At 47.2% G+C, this 15,920-nt stretch overlaps 1 protein-coding gene across 2 annotated transcripts; it reads left to right on the top strand.

Annotated features, from left to right (window-relative positions):
• Positions 1-2,469: 2,469 nt before the first annotated feature.
• Positions 2,470-15,490, top strand: LOC149453400 (uncharacterized). 2 transcript variants are annotated; one of them, XM_089688288.1, is made up of 8 exons: positions 2,470-2,800; positions 5,027-5,142; positions 5,399-5,563; positions 5,650-5,773; positions 5,890-6,176; positions 6,299-6,448; positions 6,776-6,917; positions 11,411-15,490. In XM_089688288.1, the coding sequence occupies exons 2-8, from the start codon at positions 5,047-5,049 to the stop codon at positions 12,784-12,786; spliced, it is 2,340 nt and encodes a 779-aa protein (XP_089544414.1). In that variant the 5' UTR covers positions 2,470-2,800; positions 5,027-5,046; the 3' UTR covers positions 12,787-15,490. The 2 variants fall into 2 exon arrangements, with proteins under 2 accessions (XP_089544414.1, XP_089544413.1); XM_089688287.1 differs by lacking the exon at positions 2,470-2,800 and having other exon boundaries at positions 4,523-5,142.
• Positions 15,491-15,920: the final 430 nt, after the last annotated feature.

Here is a 15,920-nt window from a genome sequence, read left to right as displayed (position 1 = left end):
TGTGGATGGTGGGAGGAGAGCTGTCGGAGAATGTAGTGTGGATGGTGAAGGAGAGCTCTCGGAGAATGTAGTGTGGATTGTGGGAGGAGAGCTGTCGGAAAATGTAGTGTGGATGGTGGAGAGCTGTCGGAGAATGTAGTGTGGATGGTGGGTGGAGGAGAGCTGTCTGAGAATGTAGTGTGGATGGTGGGGGGAGGAGAGCTGTCGGAGAATGTAGTGTGGATGGTGGGAGGAGAGCTGTCAGAGAATGTAGTGTGGATGGTGGGGGGAGGAGAGCTGTCGGAGAATGTAGTGTGGATGGTGGGAGGAGAGCTGTCAGAGAATGTAGTGTGGATGGTGGGAGGAGAGCTGTCGGAGAATGTAGTGTGGATGGTGGGGGGAGAGCTGTCAGAGAATGTAGTGTGGATGGTGGGAGGAGAGCTGTCAGAGAATGTAGTGTGGATGGTGGGAGGAGAGCTGTCAGAGAATGTAGTGTGGATGGTGGAGAAGAGCTGTCGGAGAATGTAGTGTGGATGGTGGGGGGAGAGCTGTCAGAGAATGTAGTGTGGATGGTGGGAGGAGAGCTGTCAGAGAATGTAGTGTCGATGGTGGGAGGAGAGCTGTCAGAGAATGTAGTGTGGATGGTGGAGAAGAGCTGTCGGAGAATGTAGTGTGGATGGTGGGAGGAGAGCTGTCGGAGAATGTAGTGTGGATGGTGAAGGAGAGCTCTCGGAGAATGTAGTGTGGATTGTGGGAGGAGAGCTGTTGGAAAATGTAGTGTGGATGGTGGAGAGCTGTCGGAGAATGTAGTGTGGATGGTGGGGGGAGGAGAGCTGTCTGAGAATGTAGTGTGGATGGTGGGGGGAGGAGATCTGTCGGAGAATGTAGTGTGGATGGTGGGGGGAGGAGAGCTGTCAGAGAATGTAGTGTGGATGGGGGGAGGAGAGCTGTCAGAGAATGTAGTGTGGATGGTGGAGGAGAGCTGTCAGAGAATGTAGTGTGGATGGGGGGAGGAGAGCTGTCAGAGAATGTAGTGTGGATGGTGGGAGGAGAGCTGTCAGAGAATGTAGTGTGGATGGTGGGAGGAGAGCTGTCAGAGAATGTAGTGTGGATGGTAGAGGAGAGCTGTCAGAGAATGTAGTGTCGATGGTGGGAGGAGAGCTGTCAGAGAATGTAGTGTGGATGGTGGAGGAGAGCTGTCGGCGAATGTAGTGTGGATGGGGGGAGGAGAGCTGTCGGAGAATGTACTGTGGATGGTGGGAGGAGAGCTGTCGGAGAATGTAGTGCGGATGGTAGAGGAGAGCTGTCGGAGAATGTAGTGTGGATGGTGGGAGGAGAGCTGTCGGAGAATGTAGTGCGGATGGTAGAGGAGAGCTGTCGGAGAATGTAGTGTGGATGATGGGAGGAGAGCTGTAGGAGAATGTAGTGTCGATGGTGGGAGGAGAGCTGTCAGAGAATGTAGTGTGGATGGTGGAGAAGAGCTGTCGGAGAATGTAGTGTGGATGGTGGGAGGAGAGCTGTCGGAGAATGTAATGTGGATGGTGAAGGAGAGCTCTCGGAGAATGTAGTGTGGATGGTGGAGAGCTGTCGGAGAATGTAGTGTGGATGGTGGGGGGAGGAGAGCTGTCTGAGAATGTAGTGTGGATGGTGGGGGGAGGAGAGCTGTCTGAGAATGTAGTGTGGATGGTGGGAGGAGAGCTGTCGGAGAATGTAGTGTGGATGGTAGAGGAGAGCTGTCGGAGAATGTAGTGTGGATGGTGGGAGGAGAGCTGTCGGAGAATGTAGTGTGGATGGTGGGAGGAGAGCTGTCGGAGAATGTAGTGTGGATGGTGGGAGGAGAGCTGTCGGAGAATGTAGTGTGGATGGTGGGGGAGGAGAGCTCTCGGAGAATGTAGTGTGGATGGTGGGGGAGGAGAGCTCTCGGAGAATGTAGTGTGGATGGTGGGAGGAGAGCTGTCGGAGAATGTAGTGTGGATGGTGGGAGGAGAGCTGTCGGAGAATGTAGTGTGGATGGTGGGAGGAGAGCTGTCGGAGAATGTAGTGTGGATGGTGAAGGAGAGCTCTCGGAGAATGTAGTGTGGATCGTGGGAGGAGAGCTGTCGGAAAATGTAGTGTGGATGGTGGAGAGCTGTCGGAGAATATAGTGTGGATGGTGGGGGGAGGAGAGCTGTCTGAGAATGTAGTGTGGATGGTGGGGGGAGGAGAGCTGTCTGAGAATGTAGTGTGGATGGTGGGAGGAGAGCTGTCAGAGAATGTAGTGTGAATGGTGGAGGACATCTGTCAGAGAATGTAGTGTGGATGGTGGGGGGAGGAGAGCTGTCTGAGAATGTAGTGTGGATGGTGGGGGGAGGAGAGCTGTCAGAGAATGTAGTGTGGATGGTGGGGGGAGGAGAGTTGTCAGAGAATGTAGTGTGGATGGTGGGGGGAGGAGAGCTGTCAGAGAATGTAGTGTGGATGGTGGGGGGAGGAGAGCTGTCAGAGAATGTAGTGTGGATGGTGGAGGAGAGCTTTTTCTTTTTATGTTTTTATTGCTTGATATTATTTGAAGTATTATATACTTATGTAATAAAGAATGCAATAACCCACATCATGAAGTAGGAGATTACATAGTAAGACATAGCATAGGCTGAAATTTTTATATTCTGCACAAAGTGGCCAACTGTACATGGACTGCACAAACAGGATGTGATGTTAAGTATAGACAGAAAGTTAAGTAAAACACTGGTAGGAAGTGATGTTATGCCCAAACAGGAAGTTCCGGGTGAGAGGTGAGTCTGGAGGAAGAGGAGAGGAGACATTACTGGAACTGGCAGCAGAGGAGGTAATAAGGTCTTATTTTATATTTACACCCAGTAATCCCCATCATGTCCGTTCTCTATCTCCATAGTACCCGTGACATCTGTTATGGTTTATAGACCGGATACATCCTAAATATAGAACCATTTATCCAACCGTCCATCCAGAGCCTCTGGTTTATAGACCGGATACATCCTAAATATACAGGTGAAACTCGAAAAATTAGAATATGGTGCAAAAGTTCATTTATTTCAGTAATGCAACTTAAAAGGTGAAACTAATATATGAGATAGACTCATTACATGCAATGCAAGATAGTTCAAGCCGTGATTTGTCATAAGTGTGATGATTATGGCTTACAGCTCATGAAAACCCCAAATCCACATCTCAGAAAATGAGAATATTACATGCAATCAATAAAACAAGGATTGTACATAGAGCAATATCAGACCTCTGAAAAGTAGAAGCATGCATATGTACTCAGTACTTGGTTTGGGCCCCTTTTGCAGCAATTACTGCCTCAATGTGGCGTGGCATGGAAGCTATCAGCCTGTGGCACTGCTGAGGTGTTATGGAAGACCAGGATGCTTCATTAGCGGCCTTCAGCTCTTCTGCATTGTTCAGTCTCATGTCTCTCATCTTTCTCTTGATTCTCTATGGGGTTCAGGTCAGACGAGTTTGCTGGCCAATCAAGCACAGTAATTTCACGGTCATTGAACCAGGTTTTGGTGCTTTTGGCAGTGTGGGCAGGTGCCAAGTCCTGCTGGAAAATGAAGTCAGCATCCCCATAAAGCTCGTCTGCGGAAGGAAGCATGAAGTGCTCCAAAATCTCCTGGTATACGGCTGCGTTGACCCTGGACTTAATGAAGCACAGTGGACCAACACCAGCAGATGACATGGCTCTCCAAATCAACACAGACTGTGGAAACTTCACACTGGACTTCAAGCATCTTGCAGTGTGTGCCTCTCCATTCTTCCTCCATACTCTGGGTCCTTGGTTTCCAAATGAGATGTAAAAGTTGTTCTCATCAGAAAAGAGGACCTTGGACCACTGAGTAACAGACCGGGCCTGTTTTTCTTTAGCCCAGGTAAGACGCTTCTGACATTGTTTGTTGTTCAGGAGATGCTTGACAAGAGGAATACGACATTTGAAGCCCATGTCCAGGATCCGTCTGTGTGTGGTGGCTCTTGATGCACTGACTCCAGCCTCAGTCCACTCCTTGTGAAAGTCCCCAACACTTTTGAATGGCCTATTCCTGACAATCCTCTCCAGGCCGCGGTCATCCCTGCTGCTTCTGCACCTTTTTCTTCCACACTTTTCCCTTCCACATAACTTTCTATGAATGTGCTTTGATACAGCACTTTGGGAACATCCAAATTCTTTTGCAATTACCTTTTGAGGCTTTCCCTCCTTATGGAGGGTGTCAGTGATGGTGTCAGGTCAGCAGTCTTTCCCATGATTGTGATTCCTACTGAACCAGACCGATAGACCATTTAAAGGCTCAGGAACCCTTTGCAGGTGTTATGGCTTAATTAGCTGATTAGAGTGGGACACTTTGAGCCGAGAATATTCTCATTTTCTGAGATTGTGTATTTGGGGTTTTCATGAGCTGTAAGCCATAATCATCACAATTATGACATATCACGGCTTGAACTATCTTGCTTTGCATGTAGTGAGTCTATCTCATATATTAGTTTCACCTTTTAGGTTGCATTACTGAAATAAATGAACTTTTGCATGATATTCTAATTTTTCGAGTTTCACCTGTAGAGCCATTTATCCAACTGTCCATCCAGAGCCTCTGGTTTATAGACTGGATACATCCTAATTTATACCAATTTATTAATTATTATAGTTAAATTGAAATTTAATAATAGAGAAAGGGGCCATAGATCAGCTCTTGCAGTGTCAAGGTGCACAATTATATAAGCAAGTTAACTGAAAAATAGCTACAGGTGCTTTTTTTTGTTTTAACTAAGGATGCAGAGGCTGAGGATGAGGGCTGCCATAAAAAAAAAATAAATATATATATATATATATATATAAATAACGTCTGATCTTCTATCCACAGTTTGGTTCGAGTTGTAATAAAAGGTAATCTCCAGTTTTCTTTCAGTTTATTGAAAAATGAGGCCTGTAATATAGTATAACAAGGGGTTGAAGAGACACTTATGAGAACAAAGGAGGAACACTAGAGACCTTTTTCATCCCAGTATAGTGCAAATATTCATCAGTTTATTGCTTGTACAGGAGCGTCCTATTCGGGTCACATGGTCAAATCAATAAACATGAGCTGTGACCAAATCCAAGTGACTGAGAGGATATTGGACTTCACCCTGGAGATCATCTACCTGCTGACCGGAGAGGTGAGGAGCATTCTGGGGGGTCACATGACATCACTCCTATCTCTATTAATAAAACACAGACCTGACCGGAGAGGTGAGGAGGATTCTGGGAGGTCACATGACATCACTTTTATCTCTTAAAAAAACACAGACCTGACCGGAGAGATGAGGAGGATTCTGGGAGGTCACATGACATCACTCTCCTCTCTTTTACTGAATTAGTAACCCAACTGGAGAGGTGAAGTCTTAGTAATTTTTTTTTACTCTACTTACCTAGGATTATAAAATAGTGAAGAATATGCCTCGTGATCCAATGCTCAACATCTGTCTTCGTGAAGCATCACCCGTCACAGTGCCTTCACCTCACTTCCTGACACCTGAGAGAAAAGAGAAGAAGATTCTAGACCTCACCCAGAAGATCATTGGTCTGCTGACAGGAGAGGTGAGCTGTGCCGGGAATTCTGGGACATTCTCCAGTAACAGACAAGGAATGTGTCTGGATGGTGACTGTATCATTGTGTGTGTCAGGTTTCTGTAAGGTGTCAGGATGTCACTGTCTATTTCTCCATGGAGGAGTGGGAGTATTTAGAAGGACACAAGGATCTCTACAAGGACGTCATGATGGACAATCAGCCGCCCCTCACATCACCGGGTAAGAGGAGACTTTATTGTAAAGGAGAGAGCAGTACGGAGGGTCCACCTAGATCCCCCATCATCTGATAAACACATAGAAACAATGGATTCAGTCAATATGTGTGTTTCCTACAGATGGATCCAGTCATGGATGTCCCCATCCTCTATATTCCTGGGATTCCACACAGGAAGGTCACACCATCCCTCACCATCATCAGGTAGATGGATCCAGTAATGGGAACCCACCAGAGAGATGTCCCCGTCCTCTGTATTCCCGGGTTTCCACACAGGAAGATCACACCATCAATCACCATCATCAGGTAGATGGGTCCAGTCATGGGAACCCACCAGAGAGATGTCCCCGTCCTCTGTATTCCCGGGATTCCATACAGGAAGGTCACACCATCCCTCATCATCATCAGGTAGGTGGGACTGAGCATGAAGACCGAAAATATATTTTAAGCTAAGAGGTGACATTCTTCTACTGTATATCATTTTTTTTTTTTGATTTTTATTTATTTATTCCTTTATTTTTGTTATTTAGAACAAAAAACTGAAAGACATGAAAGTTAAAGTAAAACAGGAAGAAGAAGAGACGATGGTGATTGGACATTCACTGTCTATGAAGGAGGGTGGTCCTCTTTATTCTTGGGATTCCACACAGGAAGATTACACCATCCCCCACCATCATCAGGTATTTAGAAATTGAGAGAAAACACTCAAATTCTATTCTCTTTTCTATGAGATGAACTCCTTCAGTGTATTTTTTTATTATTGTTATTATTATTGGTAGTAACCAGGGGCGGACTGACAACTCATGGGGCCCCCGGGCAATAGGGGATCATGGGGCCCCTGTGTCCTTGCCCAAACTCAAAAAAGCCTATGAAAAAGATACCAGGGGCATCTCATGGGGCCCCCTACTGACCACGGGCCCTCGGGCACTGCCCGAGTTTCCAAATGGTCAGTCCGCCCCTGGTAGTAACTTTTCCAGAGATTACGTTTTATCATGTTTGGGTTTTAGGCTGTAAAACTGGGAAACATCAAAAATGAAAATAAAGAGGAAGAAGAAGAGAGGTTGGTGAGTGGAGATCAGCAGTCTATAGAGGAGGGGGAGATGATTATGAAAAGTAAACAGGAGGAATCTTCTCTACATATGGACACAAGTAAGTAAGAAACACCAAATGCAGAATCTGTTTATTTTACTAATGTACAGTATCTGACAGAAGTGAGCCCCCCCCCCTCCCCCAGACTGTATACAATGTATATATATACAGCATCTCCCAGAAGTGAGTCCCACCCCTCACATTTTTGTAAATATTTGATTCTGTCTTTTCGTGTGACAACACTGAAGAAATGACACTTTGCTACAATGTGACGTAGTCAGTGTACAGCTTGTATAACATGTAAATTTGCTGTCCCCTCAAAACGACTCAACACACCGCCATTAATGTCTAAACTGCTGGCAACAAAAGTGAGTCCACCCCTAAGTGACAAGGTCCAAATTGGGCCCAATGAGCCATTTCCCCTCCCCGGTGTCATGTGACTTGTTGGTGTTACAAGGTCTCAAGTGTGAATGGGGAGCAGGTGGGTTACATTGGTGTTCTCGCTCTCACTCTCTCTTACTGGTCACTGGAAGTTCAACATGGCACCTCATGGCAAAGAACTTTCTGAGGATCTGAAAAAAAGAATTGTTGCTCTACATAAAGATGGCCTAGGCTATAAGAAGATTGCCAAGACCCTCAAACTGAGCTGCAACACGGTGGCCAAGACTGCTGACGTCACAGAGCCAGACTCTGGAGAGATCCTGACTTTAGTGTCAGGATCCACCCAGATGCCTGAACGGCAGTTGGCTCAGCCTCAGTGAGTCGCTCAGAGCCAGAGCCAGTTGCTCCTGCCCCCTCCACAGCCCGGCGCTCCAGTGAGCACTGGAGGTGCAGAGCAGAGAGTGGTGACTGACAGTCACCGACTCTCCACTCAGTGTAGAATTGAGAGATTGGTGGGTGTTGACTGCAATGTCAAAGTTGACTGCAACTGTAAAGGAGCTGTGGCTGGCTTGTGCTGGGGAGAGGATTCAGCTTTCTCCTCCCTGTATGGGAGCACTGTTATGGGGACACCTGATGTATGGGGAACACCTGAGACACCTGATGTATGGGGAACACCTGAGACACCTGATGTATGGGGAACACCTGAGACACTTGATGTATGGGACCCCTGATGTATGGGGACCCCTGATGTATGGGGAACACCTGAGGTATGGGGAACACCTGATGTATGGGGAACACCTGAGACACCTGATGTATGGGAGCACTGTTATGGGGACCCCTGATGTATGGGGGGGGACATGTATGGGAGCACTGTTATGGGGACGTCTGATGTATGGGGACACCTGATGTATGGGAGCACTGTTATGGGGACACCTGATGTATGGGAGCACTGTTATGGGGACACCTGATGTGTGGGAGCACTGTTATGAGGACACCTGATGTATGGGAGCACTGTTATGGGGACACCTGATGTATGGGGACACCTGATGTATGGGAGCACTGTTATGGGGACACCTGATGTGTGGGAGCACTGTTATGGGGACACCTGATGTATGGGGGGGACCTGATGTATGGGAGCACTGTTATGGGGACCCCTGATGTATGTGGGGGACCTGATGTATGGGAGCACTGTTATGGGGATGCCTGATGTATGGGAGCACTGTTATGGGGACCCCTGATGTATGTGGGGGACCTGATGTATGGGAGCACTGTTATGGGGACACCTGATGTATGGGAGCACTGTTATGGGGACACCTGATGTATGGGACCACTGTTATGCGGACACCTGATGTATGGGGGACACCTAATGTATGGGAGCACTGTTATGGGGACACCTGATGTATGGGGGACAACTGATATATGGGAGCACTGTTATGGGGACACCTGATGTATGCGGGACACCTAATGTATGGGAGCACTGTTATGGGGACACCTGATGTATGGGGGACAACTGATATATGGGAGCACTGTTATGGGGACACCTGATGTATGCGGGACACCTAATGTATGGAAGCACTGGTATGGGGACACCTGATGCATGTGGGACACCTGATGTATGGGGACACTATCATGGGGGAACCTGATGTATAAGAACACTGTGATGGGGACACCTGATGTATGGGAGCACTGTTATGGGGACACCTGATGTATGGGAGCACTGTTATGGGGACACCTGATGTATGGGAGCACTGTTATGGGGACACCTGATGTATGGGAGCACTGTTATGGGGACCCCTGATGTATGGGGGGGACCTGATGTATGGGAGCACTGTTATGGGGACACCTGATGTATGGGGGACACCTGATGTATGGGGGACACCTGATATATGGGAGCACTGTTATGGGGACACCTGATGTATGGAAGCACTGTTATGGGGACACCTGATACATGTGGGACACCTGATGTATGAGGACACTATCATGGGCAAACCTGATGTATAAGAACACTGTGATGGGGACACATGATGTATGGGAACACTGTTATGGGGACATCTGATGTATGGGAGCACTGTTATGGGGACACCTGATGTATGGGAGCACTGTTATGGGGACAACTGATATATGGGAGCACTGTTATGGGGACACCTGATGTATGGGGGACAACTGATATATGGGAGCACTGTTATGGGAACACCTGATGTATGGAAGCAGTTATGGGGACACCTGATGCATGTGGGACACCTGATACATGTGGGACACCTGATGTATGAGGACACTATCATGGGCAAACCTGATGTATAAGAACACTCTGATGGGGACACCTGATGTATGGGAGCACTGTTATGGGGACACCTGATGTATGGGAGCACTGTTATGGGGACACCTGATGTATGTGGGACACCTGATGTATGGGGACACCTGATGTATGGGAGCACTGTTATGGGTACATCTGATGTATGGGAGCACTGTTATGGGGACACCTGATGTATGGGAGCACTGTTATGGGGACACCTGATGTATGGGAGCACTGTTATGGGGACACCTGATGTATGTGGGACACCAGATGTATGGGGACACCTGATGTATGTGGGACACCTGATGTATGGGGACACCTGATGTATGGGAGCACTGTTATGGGTACATCTGATGTATGGGAGCACTGTTATGGGGACACCTGATGTATGGGAGCACTGTTATGGGGACACCTGATGTATGGGAGCACTGTTATGGGGACACCTGATGTATGTGGGACACCAGATGTATGGGGACACCTGATGTATGTGGGACACTATCATGGGGGAACCTGATGTATGGGGACACTATCATGGGGGAACCTGATGTATAAGAACACTGTGATGGGGACATCTGATGTAAGAGGACACTGTGATGGGGTCACCTGATGTAAGAGGACACTGTGATGGGGTCACCTGATGTAAGAGGACACTGTGATGGGGTCACCTGATGTATATGGGCACTGGAATGGGTCACCTGATGTATGGAGACACCTGATGTATGTGGGACACCTGATGTATGGGGACACTATCATGGGGGAACCTGATGTATAAGAACACTGTGATGAGGACACTATCATGGGGGAACCTGATGTATGGGGACACTATCATAGGGGACACCTGATGTATGAGGACACTGTGATGGGGACACCTGATGTATGGGTCACCTGATGTAAGAGGACACTGTGATGGGGACACCTGATGTATGGGTCACCTGATGTAAGAGGACATTGTGATGGGGACACCTGATGTATGGGTCACCTGATGTAAGAGGACACTGTGATGGGGACATTTGATGTATGGGTCACCTGATGTAAGAGGACACTGATGGGGACACCTGATGTATGGGTCACCTAATGTATGAGGACACTGTGATGGGGACACCTGTTGTATGAGGACACTGTGATGGGGACACCTGATGTATATGGGCACTGGAATGGGGGAACCTGATGTATATGGGCACTGGAATGGGGACACCTGATGTATGGGTCACCTGATGTAAGAGGACACTGTGATGGGGACACCTGATGTATGAGGACACTGTGATAGGGACACCTGATGTATGGGTCACCTGATGTATGAGGACACTGTGATGGGGACACCTGTTGTATGAGGACACTGTGATGGGGACACCTAATGTATATGGGCACTGGAATGGGGGAACCTGATGTATATGGGCACTGGAATGGGGACACCTGATGTATGGGTCACCTGATGTATGAGGACACTGTGATAGGGACACCTGATGTATGAGGACACTGTGATGGGGACACCTGATGTATGAGGACACTGCGATGGGGACATCTGATGTATATGGGCACTGGAATGGGGACACCTGATGTATGGGTCACCTGATGTATGAGGACACTGTAATGGGGACACCTGATGTGTGAGGACACTGTGATGGGGACACCTGATGTATGAGGGCACTGTGATGGGGACACCTGATGTATGAGGACACTGTGATGGGGACACCTGATGTAAGAGGACACTGTGATGGGGACATCTGATGTACAGTATATGAGCACTATGATGGGGACACCTCATGTGGGGCCCCGGGCCCCAGTGCAATACTTAGCCCAGAGTTCCCAAATGAAAGACTTGAACAATATTTTTTAATTTTTGTTAGAAACTTTTTCTTCTTTTTTTTTTTTGGACCAGATAGAGCCTTTATTCTGAATAGTTCAGCAGAAGATCCAATGGTATCCGCAGATTTGAAGGCAGAATATAATTCCCCTGGAGTACATCCCATTGTCCCAGTTGTACATCACGGACCTCACCATTTGCAGGGAATACCGGCTTCCTCTAATGAAGGACCTTCTGACCAATCCCATACCATGACCTCTGATATCCATTTGAGGTCTCACAGTGCGGATAGATCAACACATCCGTCCAACCCCAAAGAGTCTTCTTTATGTGATATAGGTCACATAGGAGAGCGTTCCCCTTTGGATTGCACGAAATCTGGCACTAAAAACAAAGCACTGCCTAAACAGCAGAGGAGTTCCTTGGGTGAGCATCCTATTTCATGTTCAGATTGCGGGAAATCTTTCACTGCGAAAGGGAGCCTTCATAGACACCAGAGAATTCACACGGGTGAGCGTCCACATTCATGTTCAGAGTGCGGGAGAAGTTTCATTCAGAAAGGAGCACTTCTTATACACAAGAGAATTCACACAGGTGAGCGTCCATATTCATGTTCAGAGTGCGGGAAATGTTTCATTCAAAAAGGAGCACTTATTATACACCAAAGAATTCACACAGGTGAGCGTCTTTTTTCCTGTTCAGAGTGTGAGAAATGCTTTGCTGACAAAGGAAACCTTCTTACACACCAGAGAATTCACACCGATGAGCGTCCCTATTCGTGTTTAGAGTGTGGGAAATGTTTTACTCAGAAAGATGACCTTGGTATGCACCGGAAAAGTCATACCGGTGAGCAGCCCTATTCATGTTTAGAGTGTGGAAAATGTTTTGCACAGAAAAATGTACTTCATAAACACCAGAGAATTCATACGGGTGAGCGCCCTTTCTCATGTACAGAGTGCGGGAAATGTTTCATTCACAAAGGAGACCTTCTTAGACACCAGAAATTTCACACAGGGGAGCGTCATTTTTCATGCACAGAGTGTGGAAAACGTTTTGTTCAAATTAGAGATCTTATTAAACACCAGAGAATCCACACGGGTGAGCGCCCTTATCCATGTTCAGAGTGCGGGAAATCTTTCACCGAGAAAGGAAACCTCATTAGTCACCAAAGAATTCACACGGGTAAGCGCCCGTATTCATGTTTAGAGTGTGGAAAATCTTTTACCGAGAAAGGAAACCTAATTAGTCACCAGAGGATTCACACGGGTGAACGTCGTTTCTCCTGTACAGACTGCGGTAAAGGGTTCATTCACAAAGGAGACCTCAGTAAACACCAGAGAATTCACACGGGAGAGCGTCCTTTTTCCTGTTCAGAGTGCGGGAAATGTTTCACTCAGAAAAGTGTACTTTTTAGACACCAGAAAGTTCACAAGGATGAAGATTCTTTTTAATGATTTCAATAACACAAAGATAATTCACACAGGTGAGCGTCTCTTCCCATGTTAAGAGTGTGGAAAATGTTTCATGCATAAAATGCAATTCACGCACACCAGAGAATTCACAAGACAGCGTTTTCTACTGCTTCGAGTGCGGGAAATGTTTGATTCAAAATGGAAGCCTTAAAACAAAATTCATGCTGGCGAGTGTCATTACTGGTGTACAGAGTGCAGAAAATTTTAATTCACAACGGACAGCTTCTTGCACACCAAAGGTCACACAAGTGCTTGTCGTTATCCAAGTGCAAAGTGCGGGAAATGTTTAACACCAAGGAAATCTGATTTGACATCATCTAGTTCACACCAATGGATGCTGTTGACAATTGTGTGGTCACATTTTACAGAAGGAACTGATCAGTAGATAGGGGGACAGTACTATAGAAAATTCTTTCACACCATAAAAACGCAGTCCAGATGCGTTTCTGCATGTGCGTTTTTGGCGCGTTCCGGTGCGTATTTGATGCCTTCCGGTTATTTTTACTCAATTTAAATAGGGACGTGCATTCCGATACATTTTTTATGTGTTTTACTGTGTTCCAGTACGGTTCTGTGCAGGAAAAATGCCGCCTGTTCTACTTTTTTCTGCAACCGGAACATACTGCAACTGCAAGCCCTGACTATGACATTGACCACCATAGAACCTACTTTCTGTGCGTTTTGGATGCAGAAAAAAAGACACCAGTTCACACTACATGCGTTTCGGTGTGCTTTTTTTTTCTGCATTCAAAACACACAGTAAGTGATATGGTGGTCAGTGGGAGGAATAGTGCCCCATCATTTGTGTCAGGGGGAGGAATAGTGCCCCATCATTGGTGTCAAGGGGAGGGATAGTGCCCCATCATTGGTGTCCGGGGAGGGATAGTGCCCCATCATTGGTGTCGGGGAGGAATAGTGCCCCATCATTGGTGTCGGGGAGGAATAGTGCCCCATCATTGGTGTAGGGGGAGGAATAGTGCCCCCTCCTTGGTGTCAGTGGGAGGAATAGTGCCCCCTCCTTGGTGTCAGTGGGAGGAATAGTGCCCCATCATTGGTGTCAGTGGGAGGGATAGTGCCCCATCATTGGTGTCAGTGGGAGGAATAGTGTCCCATCATTGGTGTCAGTGGGAGGAATAGTGTCCCATCATTGGTGTCAGTGGGAGGAATAGTGTCCCATCATTGGTGTCAGTGGGAGGAATAGTGTCCCATCATTGGTGTCAATGGGAGGAATAGTGCCCCATCATTGGTGTCAAGGGGAGGGATAGTGCCCCATCATTGGTATCAGTGGGAGGAATAGTGCCCCATCATTGGTGTCAGTGGGAGGAATAGTGCTCCATCATTGGTGTCAGTGGGAGGAATAGTGCCCCATCATTGGTGTCAGTGGCAGGAATAGTGCCCCATCATTGGTATCAGTGGGAGGAATAGTGCCCCATCATTGGTGTCAGTGGGAGGAATAGTGCCCCATCATTGGTATCTGTGGGAGGAATAGTGCCCCATTATTGGTGTCAGTGGGGAGGAATAATGACCCATCATTGGTATCAGTGGGAGGAATAGTGCCCCATCATTGGTGTCAGTGGGGGGTGAAATAGTGCTCCATCGTTGGTGTCAGTGAGAGGAATAGTGCTCCATCGTTGGTGTCAGTGAGAGGAATAGTGCTCCATCGTTGGTGTCAGTGGGAGGAATACTGCCCCATCATTGGTATCAGTGGGAGGAATACTGCCCCATCATTGGTATCAGTGGGAGGAATAATGCCCTATCATTGGTGTCAGTGGGAGGAATAGTGCCCCATCATTGGTGTCAGTGGGAGGAATAGTGCCCCATCGTTGGTATTAGTGGGAGGAATAGTGCCCCATCATTGGTGTCAGTGGGAGGAATAGTGCCCCATCATTGGTATCAGTGGGAAGAAAATTACACACCATCATTGGTATCAGTGGGAAGAATAGTGCTCCATCATTGGTGTCAGTGGGAGGAATAGTGCCCCATCATTGGTATCTGTGGGAGGAATGAATAGTGCCCCATCATTGGTATCTGTGTGAGGAATAGTGCCCCATCATTGGTATCTGTGGGAGGAATAGTGCCCCATCATTGGTGTCAGTGGGGAGGAATAGTGCCCCATCATTGGTATCAGTGGGAAGAAAATTGCATCATCATTGGTATCAGTGGGAAGAATAGTGCTCCGTCATTGGTGTCAGTGGGTGGAATAGTGTCCCATCATTGGTGTCAGTAGGAGGAATAGTGCCCCATCCTTGGTATCAGTGGGAGGAATAGTGCCCCATCCTTGGTGTCAGTGGGAGGAATAGTGCCCCATCCTTGGTGTAAGTGGGAGGAATAGTGCCCCATCATTGGCATCAGTGGGAGGAATAATGCCCAATCTTTGGTGTCAGTGGGAGGAATAGAGCCGTCGATATGGTTGTATTCTGGATGCAGAGTGGATTTCTGTAAATATGCAATAACTTACATCATCCAACCAGGACGCGTCTTTCACCAATGATCCTTTGTATAGGTATCTTGGACTGTTGCGCGTCATTACCCTTTTTTTATGCTCTACTGAAAAGGCTGGTTCAGCCAATACATGGCTAGCAATAAATGTAATACTTCAAACGTAATTTTACTCCTTTACTCTTTTATTTTTATTGTGTGTTACTTATTCTGATTTTGTACAATAAACAATAACGCTCTGCAATGTTCTGTTCTCCTGTTTTTTTACAAATGACTTTACTTCCTAATTGATTGGAGATTGGAATGTGCTCAGTTCATAGAGAGCCATCTATCACTATTGGTGACAAGGAAAGCCCAGATGGTACACTTCCACCCATGTCAGCCGATATTATAGATGGACAGTACATATTATAAATGCCACATGGTTACAAGGATTTAATATCTGCTTTGGAGATTGAAGTATGGAAGTCGTACCTAAGCTGTCAGAGAATGTAGTGTGGATAATGGAGGAGAGCTGTCGGAGAATGTAGTGTGGATGGTGGGGGGAGAGCTGTCGGAGAATGTAGTATGAATGGTGGGGGGAGAGCTGTCGGAGAATGTAGTGTGGATGGTGGGGGAGGAGAGCTGTCGGAGAATGTAGTGTGGATGGTGGGTGAGGAGAGCTGTCGGAGAAT

The sequence above is a fragment of the Staurois parvus genome, unplaced genomic scaffold (genome assembly GCF_062004578.1).
Source record: "Staurois parvus isolate SC_StPar_1 unplaced genomic scaffold, SC_StPar_1.0 ptg000449l, whole genome shotgun sequence".
In the NCBI taxonomy this organism is placed as follows: domain Eukaryota; kingdom Metazoa; phylum Chordata; class Amphibia; order Anura; family Ranidae; genus Staurois; species Staurois parvus.
The sequence above is the reverse complement of the archived record's forward strand: the minus strand, read 5'-3'. Positions and strand labels throughout refer to the sequence as shown.